This window comes from Saimiri boliviensis, chromosome 4 (assembly GCF_048565385.1).
Source record: "Saimiri boliviensis isolate mSaiBol1 chromosome 4, mSaiBol1.pri, whole genome shotgun sequence".
Taxonomy (NCBI): Eukaryota; Metazoa; Chordata; class Mammalia; order Primates; family Cebidae; genus Saimiri; species Saimiri boliviensis.
The window spans coordinates 156,303,690-156,325,667 of NC_133452.1; the positions used below are offsets into that span (position 1 = coordinate 156,303,690).

Consider the following 21,978-nt stretch of genomic DNA (forward strand, 5'->3'; position numbering starts at 1 on the left):
AATGAAACTCCTGTCCCCTATGGAGACCTCAGGAAGCCCTGTCTTTTCTCTGAGCCAAAGATCTCCACAGCTCCACCATCTCCAAGATTCTTTTCACGGCCAGCTGCAGTCACCCTCTGCCTAGCCTTCTCTCACCCTGGCACACACCCCCACAACTGGCTGTTTCTTCAGTCTCCAGCCTGCCAAATCCACTTGGAAGGTTTCTTCAGCTGCTTTATTTTTCTCCTTTGCATGGTGCTCTACAACAGTTTGGTTCCCTCTGTCACTGAGTATGGCAGTATGTTGTATTAATGACAGTAGGGATTATATGTGACTTGCAGACTAAGTGAAATAATACACATAAAGCCCTAAGCCCAGGTTGTAATAAACACTAACTTGCTTGACTTGCTTGATCCTTTCTCTCTCTCTCTCTCTCTCTCTCTCTCTCTCTCTCTCTCTCTCTGTTTCTGGCAGCAAAAGATATGTGGGCAGACTCTTCAACTTTTGTTTGATGAGCAGCATGATAGTGTTATGATTAAGAGAGCAGATCTTGGTTCTCCACTGTTTGGGCTCAGATTCATTCGCTAGGTAACTTTGACTTTGACTAAGCAAACTTAGTCAATTTACTTAGCCCGTATGCCTCTGTTAAAAAAAAAAAGTCTGTAGAGTTAACCGTCAGAATAGTTCCTAATCATAGCATTATTATGAATATTAAATTAGTTAATAGATGAAGTGCTGATAACACCATGTGCCTGGTGTGTAGTGCTGAGTGTTAAATCTGGGAGAAATGTCCTGTTATGTTCTCAATAAAAGTGGGGCTGCAGGTGCTATGCTGCATTAAGCAATGGGCATTTGTTCCTATGCAGCATTAAGGGAGGTGAGTTCCCTCTCTTTTTCTGGGAAGACTCAGGTCAGATTGGAGCTAAATTCATGGGATGGGGCCTTCAAAACTGGGGTCAAAAATCCGTCGAGTCGTCTCAAAAAAAAATCCCTTGAAGCAGCTTTGCTGGGATCAGTGTTTCTGACTCACTTGAGTAAGACAGACACCTTTCTCCAACCCCATCATAAGAATCACCTGGGGCACCTGTCAGACAAACTGACTAGGGCCTTGCCCCAGACCTACTGAATCAGAGGCTTCAGGGAGGGACCTTGGAATCTGATGTCTAACAACCCAGACAAATAGTACCACCTGGAAACAGTAAATCACCTGGGAAGCTTAAGAAATGCCTGTTGCCTGGGTCTCATGCACTGGATATTCTGATTTGATTGTTTTGGGGTTTTGGCACATAGGCATGGGAACTTTTTTTTTTTTTTTTTAAGAGCTTCTCAGCTATATCTGATGTGAGCTGGGGTTGAAAACCACTAAAATCATACATAAGTGTGTATTTTTTAGAATCTGTTGGGAGTGCGTATTAAAAATGTGGATTTATAAGCCCCAGCCCCAGCCTGCTGAATTGGACTCCTGGTAGTCAGGGAAGAATGAGGGTGGGAGCAGAGGGAGTGAGGCCCTGGAATTTGCATTCAAAACAGACTTTCCGTATGATTCTTCTGCATGCAGGACTTTGAGAGCTACCTGTTGAACAGTGGTTTCCCTTAGCGGGCATGTGTGAAAATAGCTGAATGAATGATGCCGAATGATTGCAGTATTTCCTTCTCTTCTCAACCAGTCTGTTAGAAATGTCTTTATTCAAGCTAGGTATGGTGGCTCATGTCTGTAATCCCAGCACTTTGGGAGGCTGAGGCAGGCAGATCACCTGAGGTCAGGAGTTCGAGACCAGCCTGGCCAACATGGTGAAACCCCAATCTCTACTAAAAATACAAAAATTCATTGGGCATAGTGGCTGGGGCCTGTAAACCCAGCTACTTGGAAGGCTGAGGCAGGAGATCGCTTGAACCTGGGAGGTGGAGGTTGCAGTGAGCCAAGAGCAGCCACTTCACTCCAGCCTGGGCAACAGGGCAAGACTCTTTTTTTTTTAAAGATGGAGTTTCATTCTTGTTGCCCAGACTGGAGTGCAGTGGCACAATCTCGGCTCACCAAAACCTCTGCCTCCCTTCCTGCCTCTGCCTTCCAAGTAGCTGAGATTACAGGCATGCGCCACCACGCCCGGCTAATTTTTGTATTTTTAGTAGAGATGGGTTTTCTCCATGTTGGTCAGGCTGGTCTCAAACTCCTGACCTCAGGTGATCTGCCCACATTGGCCTCCCAAAGTGCTGCGTTACTGGTGTGAGCCACCATGCCCGGCCGAGACTCTTGACTCAAAAAAAAAAAAAAACAAAAAACACTCTGTATACATGTAGTGTAGGTAAATTCATTACTTACTTTCTTTTGATTGGTATAAGAGTTTCGAATAATTGCTTCATTTTTCATATATTCTAATTTGCCCTGGAAGAAACTACATGGGAGTTTTTTATTTACATTCCTGGCCGTGTGAATGTAACAGTTCAGATGATGAAACCTGATCACCATGCTGCAGAACACAGTTGACTGGCTGAACAGGTTGTGTAGTTCAGCATAGATTAGCTGTGTTCTCAACGGTGTTAAACCAAGGGTCTGAACACCACGGATTGCTGGTAGTGGGTGGATATCTATTATGGAAATGGCTGTATAAAGCAGCCAAAGCCTGATGCCATGAAATAGTTACATAGTCTCTTGAGATCTAATTCATATTCAGCTCACTGATAAACTCTGATACTTGGACTTCCCATAGAGCTTGCCTAGACCCTTGCTATTTAAAGTGTGGTCCGTGGGCTAGCAGCACTGGCATCACCTGGGAACTTGTTAGAAATGCAGGCACTCAGATCCCACTCCAGCAAGCCTAGCATGTTGGGTTTGCCTGATGATATGGCATCCTGTTTTTCCAAATCATACTCATTTCTGTTGGTATGAGTCAGCGTCCGTGAGTTTGATTGATTTCAAGACACTGATGAAGTAATTGCTGAGCTTGTGAGGCTAAGAGCTGATCCTGGGCAGAGGTGAATTTATCAAGAGAATGTCCCTAAATGGGTGGCCAGTTGTCTGCCTTCAGATGACCTTTCTTCTTGTGAGGTGCTCTTTTATTTTAGTATTGACACTCACTACAAGTTGCCTCAGATAACAGCATGGGGCTCATTTCCTTTCTGGCACGTGCAGTCCAGTGAACTCCCCTCTTTCCCAGATGCATGAGCATGCTTCTCAAGCTGCTTTTCAGCCAGCCTGGACTTCAGCAGTTTGTGAGAGTCTTTGCAGATGGTGAAGAAGGAGTCTTGTGGAAATTCTATATGGTACATCTGCCTATGAATTATTATAATTTTCTTCAGGCTGCGTACAGTGGCTCACACTTATAATCCCAGTACTATGGGAGGCTGAAGGTGGAGGATTGCTTCAGTCCAGAAGTTTGAGACTGGCCTGAGCAATGTGGAAAACCGTATCTCAGAAAAAAAAAAAAAAAAAAAGAGAAAAAAAAAAAAAAACAGGCATGGTGGTGCACAGCTGTGGTCCCAGTTACTTGGGAGGCTGAGGCAGGAGGATTGCTTGAGCCCAGGAGGTCAAGGCTGCAGTGAACTTTGATTGCACCACTGCAATCCAGCCTGGGTGACAGAGCTAAACAAACAAATAAACAAAAACCAAAACAAAACCACAAGATTTTTTTATTTTTATTTTGAAGACTACTTATTTAGAGCAGTTTTAGGTTCACAGAAAAATTGAGAGGAAAGCATATGGGATATTCCCTGTCCCCACACACTTATGGTCTCCCTGTTCTCATTATTACCCACCATCTCTGGTGCACGTAATGGTTTTTAATTGAAGTATATGATTTATTCGCACTTTCTTAGCTTTTACCTAATATCCTTTTTCTGTTCTATGATCCCATCCAAGATACCATATTCTATTTAGTCATCATGCTTCCTTAGGCTGATCTTGGCTAAGTTTTTCAGACACTCCTTGTCTATGATGACCTTTTAATTTTGAAGAGTACTTTCCAAAAATGCCAAGACTGCCCTTCCACTAGGATTTGAAATTTGTTGAATGTTTTCTCATGATTACATTGGGCTTCTAGAATTTTAGAAGCAATACTGCACAAGTACTCAGAGTGTCTTTCTCCTCACATTATATCAGGGGTACAGACTACCTCCGTTTTTTCTTTTTTCTTTGAGATGGAGTCTCTGTTGCCCAGGCTGGAGTGCAGTGGTGTGATCTCGCCTTACTGCAACCTCTGCCTCCTGGGTTCAAGTGATTCTCTTGCCTCAGCCTCCTGAGTAGCTGGGATTATAGGCACATGCCACCACATCCAGCTAATTTTAATTTGTTTAATGGAGACAGGGTTTCACTGTGTTGGTCATGAACTCCTGACCTCAGGTGATCTGGCCACCTCGGCCTCCCAAAGTGCTGGGATTACAGGCATAAGCCACCATGCCCAGCTGCTGATTTCTTAATCTGTGGTCAGGACAACTAGTTGCCTTCCCAAATTCCATTTTCAACTTTTCATTTAGCAACAGAACATTAGCTTAGTTAAAGGCTATACTCAGCCTCCTTTGCAGTCAAGCTGATGTAAGTCAAAGTGTTGTGGGAAGCTCTAGAAAGGCTATCAAACTTGGCCTTTTAAGAAAGTGTAGACATTTTGTTTCTTTCTCATTTCTTCTTTCTTCTGGTCTCAGACATAATGGCTGGTGCTCTAGCAGGCATCTTGGACCATGAAGTGATCTTGAAAATAGAAGCATGATGTGAGATCACAGAGCAGGAAGACAGAATAAGCTCAAATCCTGAATGACTCAAGGAGCTGCAATGCATGCATGATTGTGTGCAGACTTGAAAAGTTTATTTATTTAAAAACCGTATTTATTTACATTTAGATACCAGGTCTGCTATGTTGCCCGGGCTGCTGGAGCATAGTGGTGCAATGATAGCTCATTGCAGCCTTGAACTCCTGGGCTCAAGCGATCCTCCTGCCTCAGCCTCCCCAGTAGCTAGTACTACAGGCACACACCACCATGCCCAGCTAGCTTTTATATTTTTTTTGGTAGAGATGGGGTCCTTGCTATGTTTTCCAGGATGGTCTCAAATTCCTGATCTCAAGTGACCCTCCTGCCTCAGCTTGTTAAAGGGTTGGGATTATAAGCATGAGTCACTGTGCCGCACCAAAATTTATTTAATACGAAAGAGAAATCCCTCCTATCTTAAGACATTGGTCTTTTTTTTCTTTTATATGCAACCAACCCAATTTTTTTTTTTTTTTTTTTTTTTTGAGGCAAGGTCTTGCTTTGTCACCTCTGCTGGAGTACAGTGGCAAGCTCACTGCAACCTCGATGTCCTTGGCTCAAGCGATCCTCCCACCTCAGCCTCCTAAGTAGCTGACACTATAGGCATGTGCCAACACGCCTGTCTATTTTTTTTTTTTAATTTTATCTGTAGTAGAGATGAGGTCTCACTGTGTTGCTCAGGCTGGTCATGAACTCCTGAGCTCAAGCAATCTTCTCACCTTGACCTCCCAAAGTGCTGGGATTATAGGCGTAGCCCATGGAGCCTGGCCAAACCTAATTCTTTTTTTTTTGAAATGGAGTCTTGCTCTGTTGCCCAGGCTGGAGTGCAGTGATGTGATCTCGGCTCACTGCAACCTCTACCTCCTGAGTGCAAGTGATTCTTCTGCCTCAGCCTCCCGAGTAGCTCGGACTACAGGCTTGTGCCACCAAGTCTGGCTAATTTTTTGTACTTTTAGTAGAGACGGGGTTTCACTGTGTTAGCCAGGATGGTTTCGATCTCCTGACCTTGTGATCCACCTGCCTCGGCCTCCCAAAGTGTTGGGATTACAGGCGTGAGCCACCATGCCTGGCCCAAACCTAATTCTTAATAAACCTTGGGTTTACATTAAAATCATCTGGGGAATATATTTTAAAATTCTACTGCTTGGACTCTCATCTACAGAGAGTCTGATTTCATTGGTTTGGCATAGACACTAGGCAAGTGTCCTTTCTAAAAAGCACTTTAAGTGATTCTAATGTGTGACCAAGTTTGAGAACCCCTGTTGTAACTGATAACTTTCTCCTCCAAGTAACTACTCTGGAGAACTGGTTTCTGATACCACTGTGACACGTGTTCTATTTCTGTAGCTCTATTAGGAAAGGGAACAATCCTCAGGATAACCCAAGAGGGAACTAATTGGAACCCAAGAGGGAACTAATTGGAAACAATCTTTGTTGTAACTATTGAAGTAATTTTTGAGATTGGAATGATAATGTGGATATCAGCAGATTCTGAGGCTCCAGAAGCATCCAGATAATGGCACTGTCCCTGAAGGCTGCAGTCTCTGGCTTTACTTCTGAGGAAATACGTGGAACTCCAGCCTTCCACACTTCCCTCCCTCCACTAAACTCAGTGGTACCTCTTGAGCAATCAGTGGAGATTACAATGAGTTTGGCAGAGTTTGCTGTAAGAGCGTCTTGTTTTGGTCCATTTTCTAATTACACTATATCAACTTAATTCTGTTCTTTTGTTTAAAATGCTCTGGTTCCTCTCTGTTCTTCAACAATCATTAGGTTTATTAGTTGCCTAGCCACAAGTACATATCTAGATCATATTGTATACTTTAAGAGGTATAAGAGCAGCAGAGGGCTGGGGGCCAAATAAATATGCCTTTAAATTTGACCTGTAGGAGAGCTGGATTGAGGTGGGACAAGGGTGGCTTTTACGTTTTTATTTTCCCTGAACGCATTTAATGCATGAGTAGTTGAGGAGAATCAGAGGGGGATAAAAACCCAACCTGATTTCCCAGGCTATCAATTACGTCTACTTGACAGTGATTTCTCCCCTCCCTATAGTGTTCTGTTAGTTCCAACCCTTTTTTCAAAGTCTTAGAATACTAACCTTTAATTTTATTTTAGAATGCATACTATAAAGATTGCAATTTATGGATCAATGTCTTATATTCATGAATAGCACTAGCTCATATATTAATGGGGAAAGGCAGATGAAATGGCAGGGAGCTGGAGGATAGGCTTTGGTGGGGCACACGGTGAGGGGCAGAACTTGGGAAGTGGCCCAGCCGTTGACGTCTTACGATGTGCTCCAGCAGTGTGGCCATTCAGCCTTCACTTCGGTGTCTTTGATATGTGGGCATGATTTCCTATAAAGAAGACTAAAGTTATTTCAAATGACTGTTGATGTATGTGAGAATTTGCAGAACTGTGTATGTCTATGGATGCAGAGAAAGAATTGGGGGGGACTCGCTTTATTACTATTTTACATTAACAACTACTTCTGAAATTGTTTAAATGTAACTCGTGGAAAGCACCAACTTTTGTACTTAACATCCTCTCCTTTTGAGATTGCTAATTTATGGTGCAGTTTGCTATAAGAGCATCTTGTTTCGGCCTATTTTTTAATTGTACTATATCAATTTAATTCTGTTCTTTTATTTAAAATGCTCTGGTTCCTCCCTGTCCTTCAACAATCATTAGGTTTATTAGTAGCCTAGCCACAAGTATAAATCTAGATTCTGTTGTATACTCTAATGAAAATACACAATTGTTTCCATGTTTGAGTATTTGTGCATCTCATATAATTTATTCCTTTGGAGTCTATCCAGTTTGCAAAACAGACAAAAGTGTGAATGATTAAGGGCTGAATAAAATATTTTCTTTCCATTACAAATTCAATTATTGTTTGTACTTCAACTTATGTTTCCTAAAAAGGCAAAAAATTTCAACACATCAATAAGCTGGACGTGTACTCTATGACATTCCAGGTTCTTAGAAAATGAGATGAGAAATGGAACAAATGCATTGTGCCATTAGCACTGCCTCTTACTGGTTCCATGAAAGGAATAAAAAGGACTACTGCTTTACTCAGTAAGGGGAAAACTTTAAGACTTAGAACTTAAGGTGGACACACCCTCTTTTAATTTCAAAGAGGCTACATTTTGAGCCAGATTTAGTGTGACCAGTTGTTCCAGTTTGCCTGGGATTGGGGGTGGCAGGGCGGGAGTGGTTTTCTGAGATATAAGGCTTTGTCTTTCTGGCCACCAGCCCCCATCCTGAAGCTACCTAGGAGCTTGTATGCTCCTGTAACCATTATCACTCAAGAAATTCCGAAAGGGTTTGGAGTTCTGTGCCAGGGCCAAGGAAAATAGTCCAAATATATTCCTCATTACACCAGAGCTCCAGATTAGACTCGTTCTAGCAGCTCCCATGATAAGTATGACAACAGTATTTACAAGTATTCCAAGTTTTTTTTTTGTTATCATGCTCCTATTGAAAAAACACTCAGAGAAATTGAACACAGAAGTGTGACCCACTACAAAGTCTCACATGTGAGTTTTTACCTAAGGAATAGTGTTCCTTTGGTCAAGTTGTGCTAATTGTACTCTTGGACTCATGGTCCAATCCCTTCCCTCTTTTTCAGTGGCTTTGAACTATAATTTATCCCATCTTTCTCAAGTATCTTCTCTCTCTCTGCATTTTTTCTCTTTTTAAATTATAGTTCTTTTAAAATTATAGTTCTGGGGTACATGTGCAGAATGTGCAGGTTTGTTACATAGGTATACACAGGCCATGGTGGTTTGCAGCACCCATCCCATCATCTACATTAGGTATTTCTCCTAATGTTAGCCCTCCCCAATTCCCTACCCCCTGCCATCCCTCCCCTAGGCACCCCCTCCACCAACAGGCCCCAGTGTGTGATGTTCCCATCCCTGTATCCATGTGTTCTCATTGTTCAACTCCTACTTATGAGTGAGAACATGCAGTGTTTGCTCTTCTGTTCTTGTGTCAGTTTGCTGAGAATGATGGTTTCCAGCTTCATCCGTGTCCCTGCAAAATACATGAACTCATCCTTTTTTATGGCAATGTAGTATTCCATGGTGTATATGTGCCACATTTTCTTTATTCAGTCTATCATTGATGGGCATTTAGGTTGGTTCCAAGTCTTTACTATTGTAAACAGTGCCACAATAAACATACATGTGTGTGTGTCTTTATAATTGAATGTTTTATAATCCTTTGGGTATATACCCAGTAATGGGATTGCTGGATCAAATGGTATTTCTAGTTCTAGATCCTTGAGGAATCGCCACACTGTCTTCCACAATGATTGAACTAATTTACGCTCCCACCAACAGTGTAAAAGCGTTCCTATTTCTCCACATCCTCTCCAGCATCTGTTGTCTCCTGATTTTTTAATGATCACCATTCTAACTGACATAAGATGGTATCTCAATGTGGTTTTGATGTCCATTTCTCTAATGACCAGTGATGATGAGCATTTTTTCATATGTTTGTTGGCTGCATGAATGTCTTCTTTTGAGAAGTGTCTGTTCATATCACTTGGCCACTTTTTGATGGGGTTGTTTTTTTCTTGTAAATTTGTTTAAGTTCTTTGTAGATTCTGGTTATTAGCCCTTTGTCAGATGGGTGGATTGCAAAATTTTTTTCGCATTCTGTTGGTTGTTGGTTCACTCTAATGATAGTTTCTTTTGCTGTGCAGAAGCTCTTAAATTTAATTAGATCTCGTTTGTCTATTTTGGCTTTTGTTGCCATTGCTTTTGGTGTTTTAGTCATAAAGTCCTTGCCTATGCCTGTGTGCTGACTGGTATTGCCTAGGTTTTCTTTTTTTCTTTCTTTCTTTCTTTTTTTTTTTTTTTTCTTTTGTTTTCTGAGACAGAGTGTCACTCCGTCGCCCAGGCTGGAGTGCAGTGGCACGATCTCAGCTCACTGCTACATCTGCCTCCCGGGTTCAAGCAATTCTCCTGCCTCAGCCTCCCGAGTAGCTGCGACTACAGGCATCTGCCATCACGCCCAGCTAATTTTCTTGTATGCTTAGGAGAGACGGGGTTTCACCATGTTAGCCAGGATGGTCTTGATCTCATTGACCTTGTGATCCACCTACCTAGGCCTTCCAAAGTGCTTGGATTACAGGTGTGCATTACCACGCCCGGCCTCTCTCTTTGCCTTCTACATTTGCTCTTAATAGTCATTAAAAAGAGTATTCATTTATTTCCACATCCCTCTCTTGGTACCCATTGATTTCCTGATCTTTAGAATCAAATTTCTTGACCACTCTGCACACTAGTCATACTCATTTTCTTATCTCCAGGTCACTTTTCAGCACATTCCAAGCTGGTGTTCATCTCTTCCACTTTCTGAAACTTCTTTTGTTGACGTCAGTGTTGACCTCTAACATCCCTAATCCAGCCGACCCTTTTGGTCTGTTCTTGCCTGAACTTTCACCACCATTCCACTCTGTGGACCTCTTTTTTCCTCTTAGAGCTTTCTCTTCGTTTGGCTTCCATCTGTTACACTCACTTGGTCGTTTGCTTTTCCTCTTACTGCTCTGGCCATTCCTTTTAAAAAAATGCTTTTTGGGGGCTGGGCACAGTGGCTCATGCCTGTATTCCCAACACTTTGGGAGGCTGAAGTGGGTGGATTGCTTGAAAACTGCCTGGGCAGCATAGGGAGACCCTGTGTCTACAAAAAATTTAGCCAGATGTGGTGGCATGTGTCTGTGGTCCCAGGTACTTTGAGGGCTGAGGTGCGAGGATCACTTAATCCTGGGAAGTCAAGGCTGCAGTCAGCCATTTTTGTGCCACTGAATTCCAGTCTGGGTGACAAAGCAAAATTCTGTCTCAAAAAAAGATTATTTTCTATTTCTTTCTCCTTTATTCATTATTATTCCTAAGAGGATAGGTTCTAAGCTTTCTTCACTTCAAACATGAGTTACTCTATAGCTTAAATCACATTTATGGCTTCAATAACTACAAGTAGACTACTTCTAAATCAGTATTTTCACAGACTTGATGTCAAAAAGCCTAGTATACATTTACACTATGTATTTTCTCCAAATTTCAACATCCTTAAATGTGGATTTAGGTTTTTTCCTCCAAAACCACCCACTTGCTTTGCTCAGAAACAAGGAAGTAACTATTGAGTTCCCCCACATCTCCAACACCCTGCAAATCCACCATGAAGCGTTGAAAAGGGAAGCATCCTGCTTATTGCTTAAGAGAGCAGTTCTCTTGTAAGTGACGTGTGAAGCTGTTCTCTCCAAACTCATTGCCACCATCTGCTCATCTGTCACCTGTACTGCAACAGCCTCTCACCTGGAAGAACATACACTAAATTTTGCTTCCCTTCCACCGATTTCTTCACTGCAGCCAGGATGATTATTAAAATTAAAAAAAATACAAATCTGGTAATGTCAAGTTGCCTAAAAAAGCTTCTCGTGGTCTTTTAGTTCAACTCTCAAGTTTACAGATTCCTTCTTTATTATCTGGCCAACCTCTTCACCCTAGTCTCAAAACACTCATTCTCAACCTTTCTACAATCCAGCCCTATTGAATTTTTTAAATTCTTTAAACGCACCTGCCCAATGCCCTTTAAGTATGCAGTTATCTCTGTGTTGAAACGCTTTTCCTATTTTCTGATTCCTGCTCATCCAGGTGTCAGCTTAAATGTCAGTTTGTGGGCCAACAGTTGTCATCTCTTGGCTCCAAAGTAGAATTAGCTGGGATTTTTTTTTTTTTTTTTTAACCAGTGATCCAATTTAACTGCTCTCCAATGGGGTGTGAATCAGAGTCACCTAGAAGGCTTGTTACCCTGTCACGAGGTACTAATGATGCTACTATCTGGGGACCACACTCTGAAACCAGTGCTCTATATTAGACTAAGCCTGAGCTCCAGCAAAGTGCTTCCATAAAAATGTGCAGCTCTTAGCATAGCACCTATCACATTTCATTATTATTGGTTTTAAAAATTTTGTCTTTCCTGCTAAAAAGAAGGACAATTCTTCTTTTGTTTGGCCAGACACCCCGGCTTTCTTGTTTACTTTGGTATCCCCTAGGGTCTAGCACTATGACAGGCACATAATAAGAATTTACTTAATATTTGTTTAATGACTGAATAAAAGGCTAAGATTGGGTAAGAAAGTGGTGTCTAGATTATCCATCAATGAGTTAAGGCAGTATTTATCTTTTTTTCTGAGTCTGCTTGCTAGAGAATAAGGCAGTAATTAAACAGAGGTAAGACTAGGGTTTGGTATCTATTTTTAATTTGTTTCAAGTTTGTTTGATTTCAATTTACTCAATCAAAATCTGATTGAGGGTGGTACATGTGTTTTGAGGTGCCTCCATACCCCAATTCTCGTTCTCATCACCACTATGCTCCACATACATGAAGAAAAGTAAACAAATGTATTTTGGTTGATTGTGATTCCAGACAATCCCATCAACATCTGGAACTTACTTGTTTTGTGTACATGTGTATGCTTACATGTTTGTGTGTATGGTTGTGTATATTTTAGAAATGTCTTAAGCAGAATCACAGAACAGAAGCTGTACATTGTATAGTACTCCCTTGCTAGACAATTTAATTCTTTAGAATTGACCATCCAGCAAATTTCTTCAGCCCGGATAGGGTTGTTGTGGATTGAATTGCTTTTTTAATTTTAATTTTTTATTTTTGAGACAGGGTCCTGCTCTGTTACCCAGGCTGGGGTACAGTGGTGTGAAAATAGCTCACTGCAGCCTCAGCCTCCCGGGCTCAAGTGATCCTGTCTCAGCCTCTTTAGTAGCTGGGATTACAGTTGCATGGAACCATGCCTGGCAAACCTTTTATGTTTTGTAGATATGGAGGTCTCATTATGTTGCCCAGGCTAGTCTTGAACTCCTGGCCTCAAGCAGTTCTCCCCCATCAGCCTCTCAAAGTGCTAGGATTATAGGTATAAGTAACCGAGACCAGCTCAATTACATTGTCGAGGGTTGTTCTAAAGTAGATCCAAACCCTTTTATTGCCTTGAGTGTATTATCGATAGAGTAAAAGGCCATCATAAATCATAGTTTGTATTTATAAAATATCATATGCTTATTTATAATTATATTTATTGAATACTTTCTATGTGAAGAATAATCTTAGAAAAGACAGACACATTTTCTGCTCTCTTTCGGTTTTATATGAGAGACGTGTGAGTAAGCCAGTGATTAACACAGAGCAGCAGAAGTTCTGGAGTAAGCAGAGTAAGTATGTAAAGACTACCTTGGGAATGTCTAGATCATACTCCCAGACAAGCAGGGACCTGCTATGTTGTGTTTTAGCAACACAGATATTAGCCTGAGTAGCAATGGGGGTGTTAAAGCAGGTTATTTCTTGTCTGTGGGTCATACCCAGGGGCACATTCTGAGATTTAGAGAATATAAAGAAAGGCCAAGAAAGAAATAGATCAGACTGCTCAGTCTTTGAGGATTCAGAGATGTGGTTCAGCAGGGCCACGCATACCAGAAAATGTGCAAAACTTCTTATGTATGTATATGTATGTGAATCTTTGTATGTATATGTATGTGAATCTTTTGAAATGAAAGCTCATGGCTTTATCATGTTCTCAAAGGGGCCTATGATTTCCATAAGGATTAGAACCATTGCTCTAATGTAAACATTTATGGAGGTGGGAGATGAATTGATGTAGTGATCCTGTGGTGAGTTAGAATTGTAGTACTGGGATTTCCCTAGGACTTTCCCCTAAAATACAGAAGTCATCTGTTGCCGGTGATACATTTAAAAAATTTTAAAAGTCAAAGCATACTTTGAATGTGCTAGATTAGCTCACTAAGGAAACTTGGATTGAATTATTTTGTGAAGTAAGGAATTTAAGAAAAACACCCTTGTGTATTCATAAGTTCTGATTTTTTATGTAGCCTTCCTATCAAGATGGCCATAGCAATACCACAACTGCCAGCATGACTACTAAGTGAATTCTTCTAGAAGCTATTCTTTGTGTTTGTTATGTGCCAGATGCTATAAATATGTTTTTCTGATTTTCACAGCAACTATATATGACAGTTGTTATCTGCATTTTCTAGTAAGGAAACCAAAGTTCAGACAGGCTAGGAAATTAGTAGTGAGTTTTATGTTCTTACTCTTGACTGGACAGCTGATATTCAGGAGCCACGATTTGAACCCAGCACTGGTGGATTCCAAAGTCTATGCTCTTTTCATTGTGGAATCTTCATTTAATTTTTGGTAATGTGGTTTTACTTCAGCTGTTTCTAGTTTCAAATAACTGAAGTAAATTTGAACTAGTGTCTTTTAAAAAGGAAAAGTTGTTTTAAAGACAAGGAGTCTCTTGAGGAACCTAAAGATAGGACTCCAGCTGGCTTCTAGGAGGAACTGGAACTGAGAGCTATTAGGCCAGAGTTCTCCTCCCATGACCCATCCCTCCTATCTAGCACATCTGCTTTATGTTCTGTCTCTGGCTTTCTCTGCTGTGTGTACAGATGATGGAATATGGCTGCTGCACAGCTTTGAGCAGGCACAGAGATGGGCTGTCCCCAAATCCAAATTCCGATTAGGGGAAATCTGATTGGCTCTGTTACATTTGTATTTTTATTTATTTTTAAGACAGGGCCTTGCTTTGCCACCCAGGCTGTAGTGCAGTGGCACTGTCATGGCTCACTGCAGCCTTGACCTCCTAGGTTCAAGTGATCATCCTGCCTCAGCCTCCTAAGTATGATAGCTGGTATACAGGCACTTACCACCAGCTAATTTAGCCCAGCTAATTCTTTTTTTCTTTTCTTTCCCTTCATCCCTTCCTCCCACCCTCTTTCCCTCCCTCCTTCCTTCTGTTCTTCCTTCTTCTTTATCTTCCTCTTTTTTTTATGACAAGATCTTGCTCTGTTGTCCAGGATGGTCTCTAACTCCTGGCCTCAAGCAATCCTCCTGTCTTAGCCTCCTAAGCTGTTGAGATTATGGGTGTGAACCATTACACCTGGCTGGCTCTACTTTCAACAGACATCCATCCTAGGTCCAATCGGCTTTTAGCCGAGAAGGCAAAATTACATAATCCAAACATGGCTGCCGTGAGATTTGAAGGCACCATTCTTTAATGGTAGGAGTGTGTAACTCTAGTCTTTCCTCACTCATCTGAGGTATGGCTGCAGCCTATTCTGTGTCCTCTGTTACATGGAGAAGTCTAATAGTTTCCCTTCAGGTTTGACCCATGATTATAGCTCTTTGAAGAGCAAGTAAGTCTAGGACAGGCTTGGCAAATATGTTGACATGTCAGTGATTTTATTCTTTTGAAATCCATCCTCATTGTCTCCACAGTCTCATTCCTTGTAGCCCGATTTCCCCCCACCCCACCCCACCTCATCTCTCTTATACAGGAATACAGTTAGAGTGTCTGCTCAGAAGAAATTGTGCACTTCCTTTGGAGCTCAGCTTTTCCCTTGGGCTTCAGCTCCAACGGACTCCCTTTGCCAACATAAAACCCTCCCAAAACTTGTTGTGCTTGTTCTCTATGATAATGTTGAGAGTCCGTTTCCCAATGGTCACAACTTATCCAGAAGTTGGTCCAGTTATTCTCATTGGACACACTGAGAGGAATAAATTCACGAGGGCCCTTAGCAAGAAATGGTGGTCACCAACTTTCTTCTCAATTGAAGTAGCTCCAACGGGAGGGGGTCAAATCTCAACACTCAGTTACATACGCGTAGACGTTCCGTTTTCCTCTGCAGCTGTAAAGAGAAAGAAACTCAAGAGGAAAAATTTATTGTTACATTTTTTTGTAGGTAGTCCCAAACTTGGGAATGTTTAGAGTTCCTAAATGTTTAGGTATCTAGTTGTTTACAACCTGGAACTTATTTTATTATAGAAACAATTCTGTACTTGCTAATTTAGGTTTCTAGCCCAACTGCAAATAATTTGGTCTACAGCATAGCTGATTTGACCTTGAAATTATGACCTTTAAATTTTCCTTACCCTTAAAATTAGAGTCTGAACTCTTCTGGTCAATCCCTGAATTCATTAGCTTTCTAAATATTCATTTCCCTAAGCTTCTCTAAAATTTGGCATTCCCTGGAACCTCTGTTTTCCTCTTACTGTAAAGGAGGTAGGCGGACACATAGAGGTATGTTAGTGGATAATGGATGTGGGTTCCCTGTATCAAAGGATGTAGTAGCAGTAGATGACACAAAAGGAAAGATCGGACTGTGTAGAAAGTGGTAAGTTTATGACCTTAGTGACTCAAAAAAACGAGGCTAGTAAAGAGGAATAGGAAGGAAAGCATGACTGGCTGCAATTTTTGATAAATATTGTCTGTAGTCAATGTATGCATTTAAAATGTTAATTATTTTTTGTATGCAATTCTTTGAGCTGCTCTTTCCCCTCCATTATTCTTTTATTTATTTGTTGGTTTCTTTGTTTTGAGACAGGGTCTTGCTCTGTTACCCAGTCTGGAGTGCAGTGGTGTGATCATGGGTCACTGCAGCCTCAACCTCCTGGGCTCAAGCGATCTTTTCCCTTCACCCTCCCAAGTAGCTGGAACCACAGATGCATGCTGCCACACCCAGCTAATATTTTGATTATTTGTAGAAACAAGGTCTCCCTATGTTGGCCAGGCTGCTCTTGAACTTATGGGCTCAAGTGAGTTTCCCGCCTTGGCCTCCCAAAGTGCTGGGATTACAGGTGTGAGCCACTGCACTGGGCCTGTCTTTCCCCTCCATTAGCCTGCAGTAAATAGAGAATAAATCTTACAGCGTTTGTCATTTGTTTAGCTGGGTCCTTCAACTTGCCTTCCTGGGATGAGGCACCATGACTACACAGAAATGCAGCCAGATAATGGGAAGGTATACACTGACCTCTCATTGCATGGCTAGGTCTTGTCATCACAGTGTGGCTTTGTGGGGCTCCTGTTTATGTGGCTTCAGCAGATGATTTCATCCTCTTTTCTGAGTTGGAACTAGACAACTTACATTCTCAGCAAACAGATGGACAACAGGGTTGAAATAAGATCTTGTACTGAAATAGTCCTTGAGTCATACTCTTTGACTGTTCTCTCATATGGGAAACTTGCCTCTTCCTTCTTGCAGAAGGCCAAGGCTGAGAATTCAGTGTATTCAGAGTTGTTGGACTCTCTTCTCAATATATATTATGTTGGATATTTTTCTTCTTGGTCAAGATTGAGAATCTGCTAATACCAGAATATTATCTAATTTGTTTTGGCAGAATACCTGGCCTTTTGCCCTAAGTAGGCATTTAAAAATAGAACTAAAGGCTTTGCATTAACGTGCTTTTGTTATCTTTCCAAAAAAGATCCTGACATGAGAAAAAAGGGGAGCTTGATTTTACCTATAACTTTATTTGGGAAGCAAGGGCACTCTACTTCAAGGGTGTCCAATCTTTTGGCTTTTCTGGGCCACATTGGAAGAAGAAGGGGCCACACGTAAAGCACACTAACATTAATGAGAACTGATGAGCTTTAAAAAAATCACAAAAAAATTGTATAATGTTTTAAGAAAGTTTACACATTTGCATTAGGTTGCATTCAAAGCTATCTTGGGTCACAGGGCTGCAGGCTGGACAAGCTTGCTTCAGTTGAAACTCGCTTGACTTGGTCATTGGGTTCTAGTGCACAATGTGCCAGTAACTGTGTGACCTCAGGGAATTCAGTTTATTTTTCAATGCTCAGTTCCCTCATTTATAAAATGGGAATAATAAAACCTCACCTGAAGGGTTGTTGTAAGTATTAAATGAGATGATATTTGTGAAAGTACTCAGATGAGATAACATTGCTGTATTAACATAGATGTTTTTTAAAGGTACAAAAAGAATTACGTTAAAACAGTAACATATATTTGTATGTATGAGGGAGGGATATTTAAAATTAAAAAATATAATCACAATAAGACCAGATATTCCTTGCTCTGCCCTTGGGGAACCAAGAAAATTAAAGGCTGTTTTACATCCCCAAAATAAAAAAGAAACTTGATAGAAGTAACAGTGCTCAGTGCTTGCAACCCAAGTCAATTTATACTCTTGTTAGATAAGTCCAAATTCTAAAAGTTACAAAAAATCTGTTAAATCAAGGGGAAAAAATTCATTTTAGGACAAAGTTATTCAAGATGAAAGAAAGGCATGTCTTCAGTGGGAGAACTGCCTGCTGTCGGATGATTTCTTGCTAAAGTGTTTAAAGATTTTGGACTTCTCAACTTTCTTGGTTTTCTTGTAGCCAAATCCACCACTGCCTCCTCACTTTTTCTTCTTGCCTTCATTGCTGTTGATGTTCAGATCAACAAAGGGAGCCACCTTGAAACTGAATGACAGAACAACTGGAGGCAAATTTAAGTTATTGACATTAAAGATCTGTTTCAGAGAATGGGAATCATAGGCTCGTATGTATGACTTACACACTTCCTGGGCTGACTTATCAAGAAAGTAGTTCTTTTCAATCAATTTCTCAAGCTGAGGCTGAGTGTCAGAAATTTTAGACCAGGAACAGTCAAATTCACTTAATGGAACCTTGGATTGTTTCAAATAATGAAGAAAATCTAATTCTTTTGGGTGCAAAATGAGCAGGGCGTGCCCTCTCCCATTTAGACCTCTGGCTGTTCTACCCACACGATGCCTATATTCCTTAGGGTCATCTGGAGGGTCATACTGAATAATCCAGTTGACTTCAGGAATGTCCAGTCCTCCTGCCGCCACATCTGTATACAATAGTGTTCCTGAATCTGCATTGCAGAACTGGAAGAATGTGGCTGCACGCTTATTTTGCTTTTGCTTTTCATGAATGGCCAAGACGGGCAAATCATTGTAGTTCAGCAGCTCACAGTGGTATTTCACGGACATACAAGATGAAAAGAAGACCATGAGCACCTTCTTTCGGTTCTTCTCAATGAATGTAAAAAACAGAAGGCATCTCTTTTCAGAGGGACAAACAACATGTCCCTGCTCAAGACCATCCACTGTTGCATTAGCTTTATCATCATCAACAGCAATGTATAACGGCTCCTTTTTCAGAGAAATCCTCGCCAGGTCTTCAACTGTTCGAGTTTGGGTGGCAGAAAAGAGCATAATCCATCTACGTGTTGGCAAAAGTTTAATAATTTGCCTTAGGCCGGGCGCGGTGGCTCACGCCTGTAATCCCAGCACTTTGGGAGGCTGAGACAGGTGGATCACGGGGTCAAGAGATCGAGACCATCCTGGTCAACATGGTGAAACCCCGTCTCTACTAAAAATACAAAAAATTAGCTGGGCATGGTGGAGCGTGCCTGTAATCCCAGCTACTTAGGAGGCTGAGGCAGGAGAATTGCCTGAACCCAGGAGGCGGAGGTTGCGGTGAGCCGAGATCGCGCCATTGCACTCCAGCCTGGGTAACAAGAGCGAAACTCTGTCTCCAAAAATAAATAAATAAATAAATAATTTGCCTTAATTCCCCTTCACATCCAGCATCCAAGATCTGATCAGCTTCATCAATAACCAGGCACTGCAGATGTTTATACATAAACCCCAGGGTGTTCTGCATATGGTCCAGCAGACACCCTGGTGTGGCCAAGATGATGTTGATCCTGTTAGCAAGTTTCTGTGCTTCAGCAGATCTGTTACGGCCACCCGTTATCAACCCATAAGTATGCACATGCTGAGTCATTAGTTCCTTAAGAACACCAAAAGTTTGCATGGCTAATTCTCTGCTAGGTGAGAGAATATGGATTCCCCTTCTGTTCCTGCGCTTGAACTTTAACGTAACAGTGGGTTCAACTGCAGGGGTGAGAAAAGCCAGGGTTTTACCACTGCCTGTTTCTGCAGCTGCTAGAAGATCCCTGCCTTCTAGAGTGGTCTGATAGTTTTATGCTGAATTTCAGTCATGTTTGTAACACCCATTTCTTTTATTGCATTCAGAGTGTTTTCATTGACAAGATGGCATAGAGAAGCAATGAAATATCCTCAAAAGCTCCTGCGAGTTTCAGGGGCAGGCTGGGCATCTCACTGTCATCTCCATCATGATCTGGCTTCTACACATTACTTTCTGTTTCTTTAGGAGTCTTGGTACTTTCTTATTCAGAATCCCCTTTGTTTTCAGTTTCTGCTTTTCTTGTATCAGGGCCAGCATCATTCCGCATTTTTCTCTTTTGATTCTGAATTGGGAGACTGCATTGCTGCTTCTCCATTGGTTAATACGATAGATTTCTGGGGAGATTTTTAACTTTTATATTTTTCCCTGCTTCATGAGACAGGTCTCCATTTTGAGCTTCTGACAAGCCCACATTCATAGAATGTTTTGATTTTTTAAACTTTCCAGCTCCCAGTGTTCTTCAGACACATCTCCATTTTGAATTTCTGATAGGGTCAGATTTGAGGCCCCCTGCAACTTCAGGTTCCACTGCTGCAATTTGAGGTTCCGCTTCTCAGTCTTCTTGCACAGGAGTTTCATCGGCAAGTGAGACATGCTGTCCCAGAAGTGTCTAGACCACAGCACCATACAGTCAACATAGATTTTTGATATGGTTTGGCTGTGCCCCCACTCAAATCTCACCTTGAATTGTAGTAATCCCATGTGTTAAGGGCAGGGCCAGGTGGAGATAAGTGAATCATGGAGGTGGGTTTCCCCCTAGTGTTCTCATGGTAGTGAGTAAGTCTCACAAGATGTGATGGTCTTATAAATGGAAGTTCCCCTGCCCAAGCTCTCTTGCCTGCTACTATGTAAGATGTGCCTTTGCTTCTCCTTTGCCTTCTGCCATGATTGTGAGGCCTCCCCAGCCTTGTGGAACTGTAAGTCCATTAAACCTCTTTCCTTTATAAATTGTCCAGTCTTGGGCGTGTCTTTATTAGCAGCATGAGAATGAACTAATACAATTTTGTTTAATTTTCAGAGATTAGACCTATGCTTCCTCTATAGCAAAATAGTTCATAATGAGCAAGGAGTAATTAATCCACTTAAAGATTTTGCTTATTCTAAACCAAGTATATTTGCTCACTGTATTTTATTCAGTCCTTGCGGGAGAGGGGTGATGATGTTGACCTGTGATTTCATTTCATTTTTTGATTACAATATAAAATATAGTCTAATTCAGGGCATGCTGTGGATCACAATGGCTCATCCTGCTCACTTGGGGGTATTTATTTCCATCACACTTTCTGGTAAGAGACATAAACTGATGTAATATCAAAGGAACACCATAAGCCATCTGAACTGTTGAACTGAGATAATCATGAACTGGGCAGGTGGCCATCCAAGTTTACAGCATTCTTTTGGGCATGATGGTATCTGATTTCTGCTTCCTTATCTCATTCCAATTTGCGTAGCCTCAGGTATGTGCTGCAACATATATATTGTCCAAGGTTCTGCAGAATTATGTGTAAAAATTGCAGGTTGAAAAGATTGAAAAATATTTTTAAGGATTAAGTAACCCTATGTAGTAACATTGTTTACTCTCAAAAGTTTTGTTTCTGTTGGTCAGTTCATGGATTACTTCCATCAAAAGAGGATAACATTTTAGATTAGTTATTTTCAACACAACCACTGAGGATGAGAGCTTCAGCCTGTATGTATGCATTAGGTCCTATGAAAGGAAGACAGATACTGGACAAGGACCCCTGTCATCCTGATAGAATGGCCTGGGAGCCTTGCACCAAAGTTTCTCTTGTCTTGATTTGTTCTCACTCTTACATGGGAGGTGAGGGTGAACTAGTTATGATTGAACTACTTATCTTTATTCACAGAGCTTATTGGAGGAGTATAAAATACCTCTTTTGGCCTGGTGCAGTGGCTCATGCCTGTAATCCCCCTACTTTGGGAGGCCGAGGTGGGTAGATCACCTGATGTCGGATGTTTGAGACCAGCCTGACCAACATGGAGAAACCATATTTCTACCAAAAATACAAAATTGACAGTCAGGCATGGTAGCACATGCCTGTAATCCTAGCTACTCCAGAGGCTGAGGCAGGAGAATCACTTGAACCCAGGAGGCAGAAGTTGCAGTGAGCTGAGATTGTGCCGTTGCACTCCAGCCTAGGCAACAAGAGTGAAACTCCGTCTCAAAAAAACAAAAACAAAAACAACTTCTTTTGTCTTTTGATGAAATTAGAAATTTATGTGTTGTTAACATATCATTAATGAGCCTTTTTGGGTTTAAGAAAGCACCAGAAATTAATAAACAATTAGAAATAAAATTAGACTTTACTTTCCATGATTATCTCTTACTTTTATTATAGCTTGAAAAAGTTTTTGAGTAAGCAGTTTTAAAGTTTTTTTAAAAAATACTTAAA

The 21,978-nt window shown here is 41.3% G+C and overlaps 1 protein-coding gene and 1 pseudogene across 10 annotated transcripts in view; one reads left to right on the forward strand and one right to left on the reverse strand.

Moving 5' to 3' along the window:
* The window catches only part of RNF144B (ring finger protein 144B), a 206,887-nt gene that overhangs the window by 75,258 nt on the left and 109,651 nt on the right, over nucleotides 1–21,978 (forward strand). The window contains exon 1 of one of the 10 annotated variants that reach the window (XM_074398491.1): nucleotides 19,514–20,481. The exons of 8 other annotated variants lie outside the window; for them this stretch is intronic. In XM_074398491.1, the coding sequence (XP_074254592.1) occupies nucleotides 20,449–20,481 (33 nt within the window). In that variant the 5' untranslated portion in view covers nucleotides 19,514–20,448. Of the gene's footprint in view, nucleotides 1–19,513; nucleotides 20,482–21,978 lie in introns of those variants that run through there. One more of the 10 variants, XM_074398496.1, reaches the window with a different exon arrangement.
* Nucleotides 17,805–20,158, reverse strand: LOC101042052 (ATP-dependent RNA helicase DDX18-like; annotated as a pseudogene).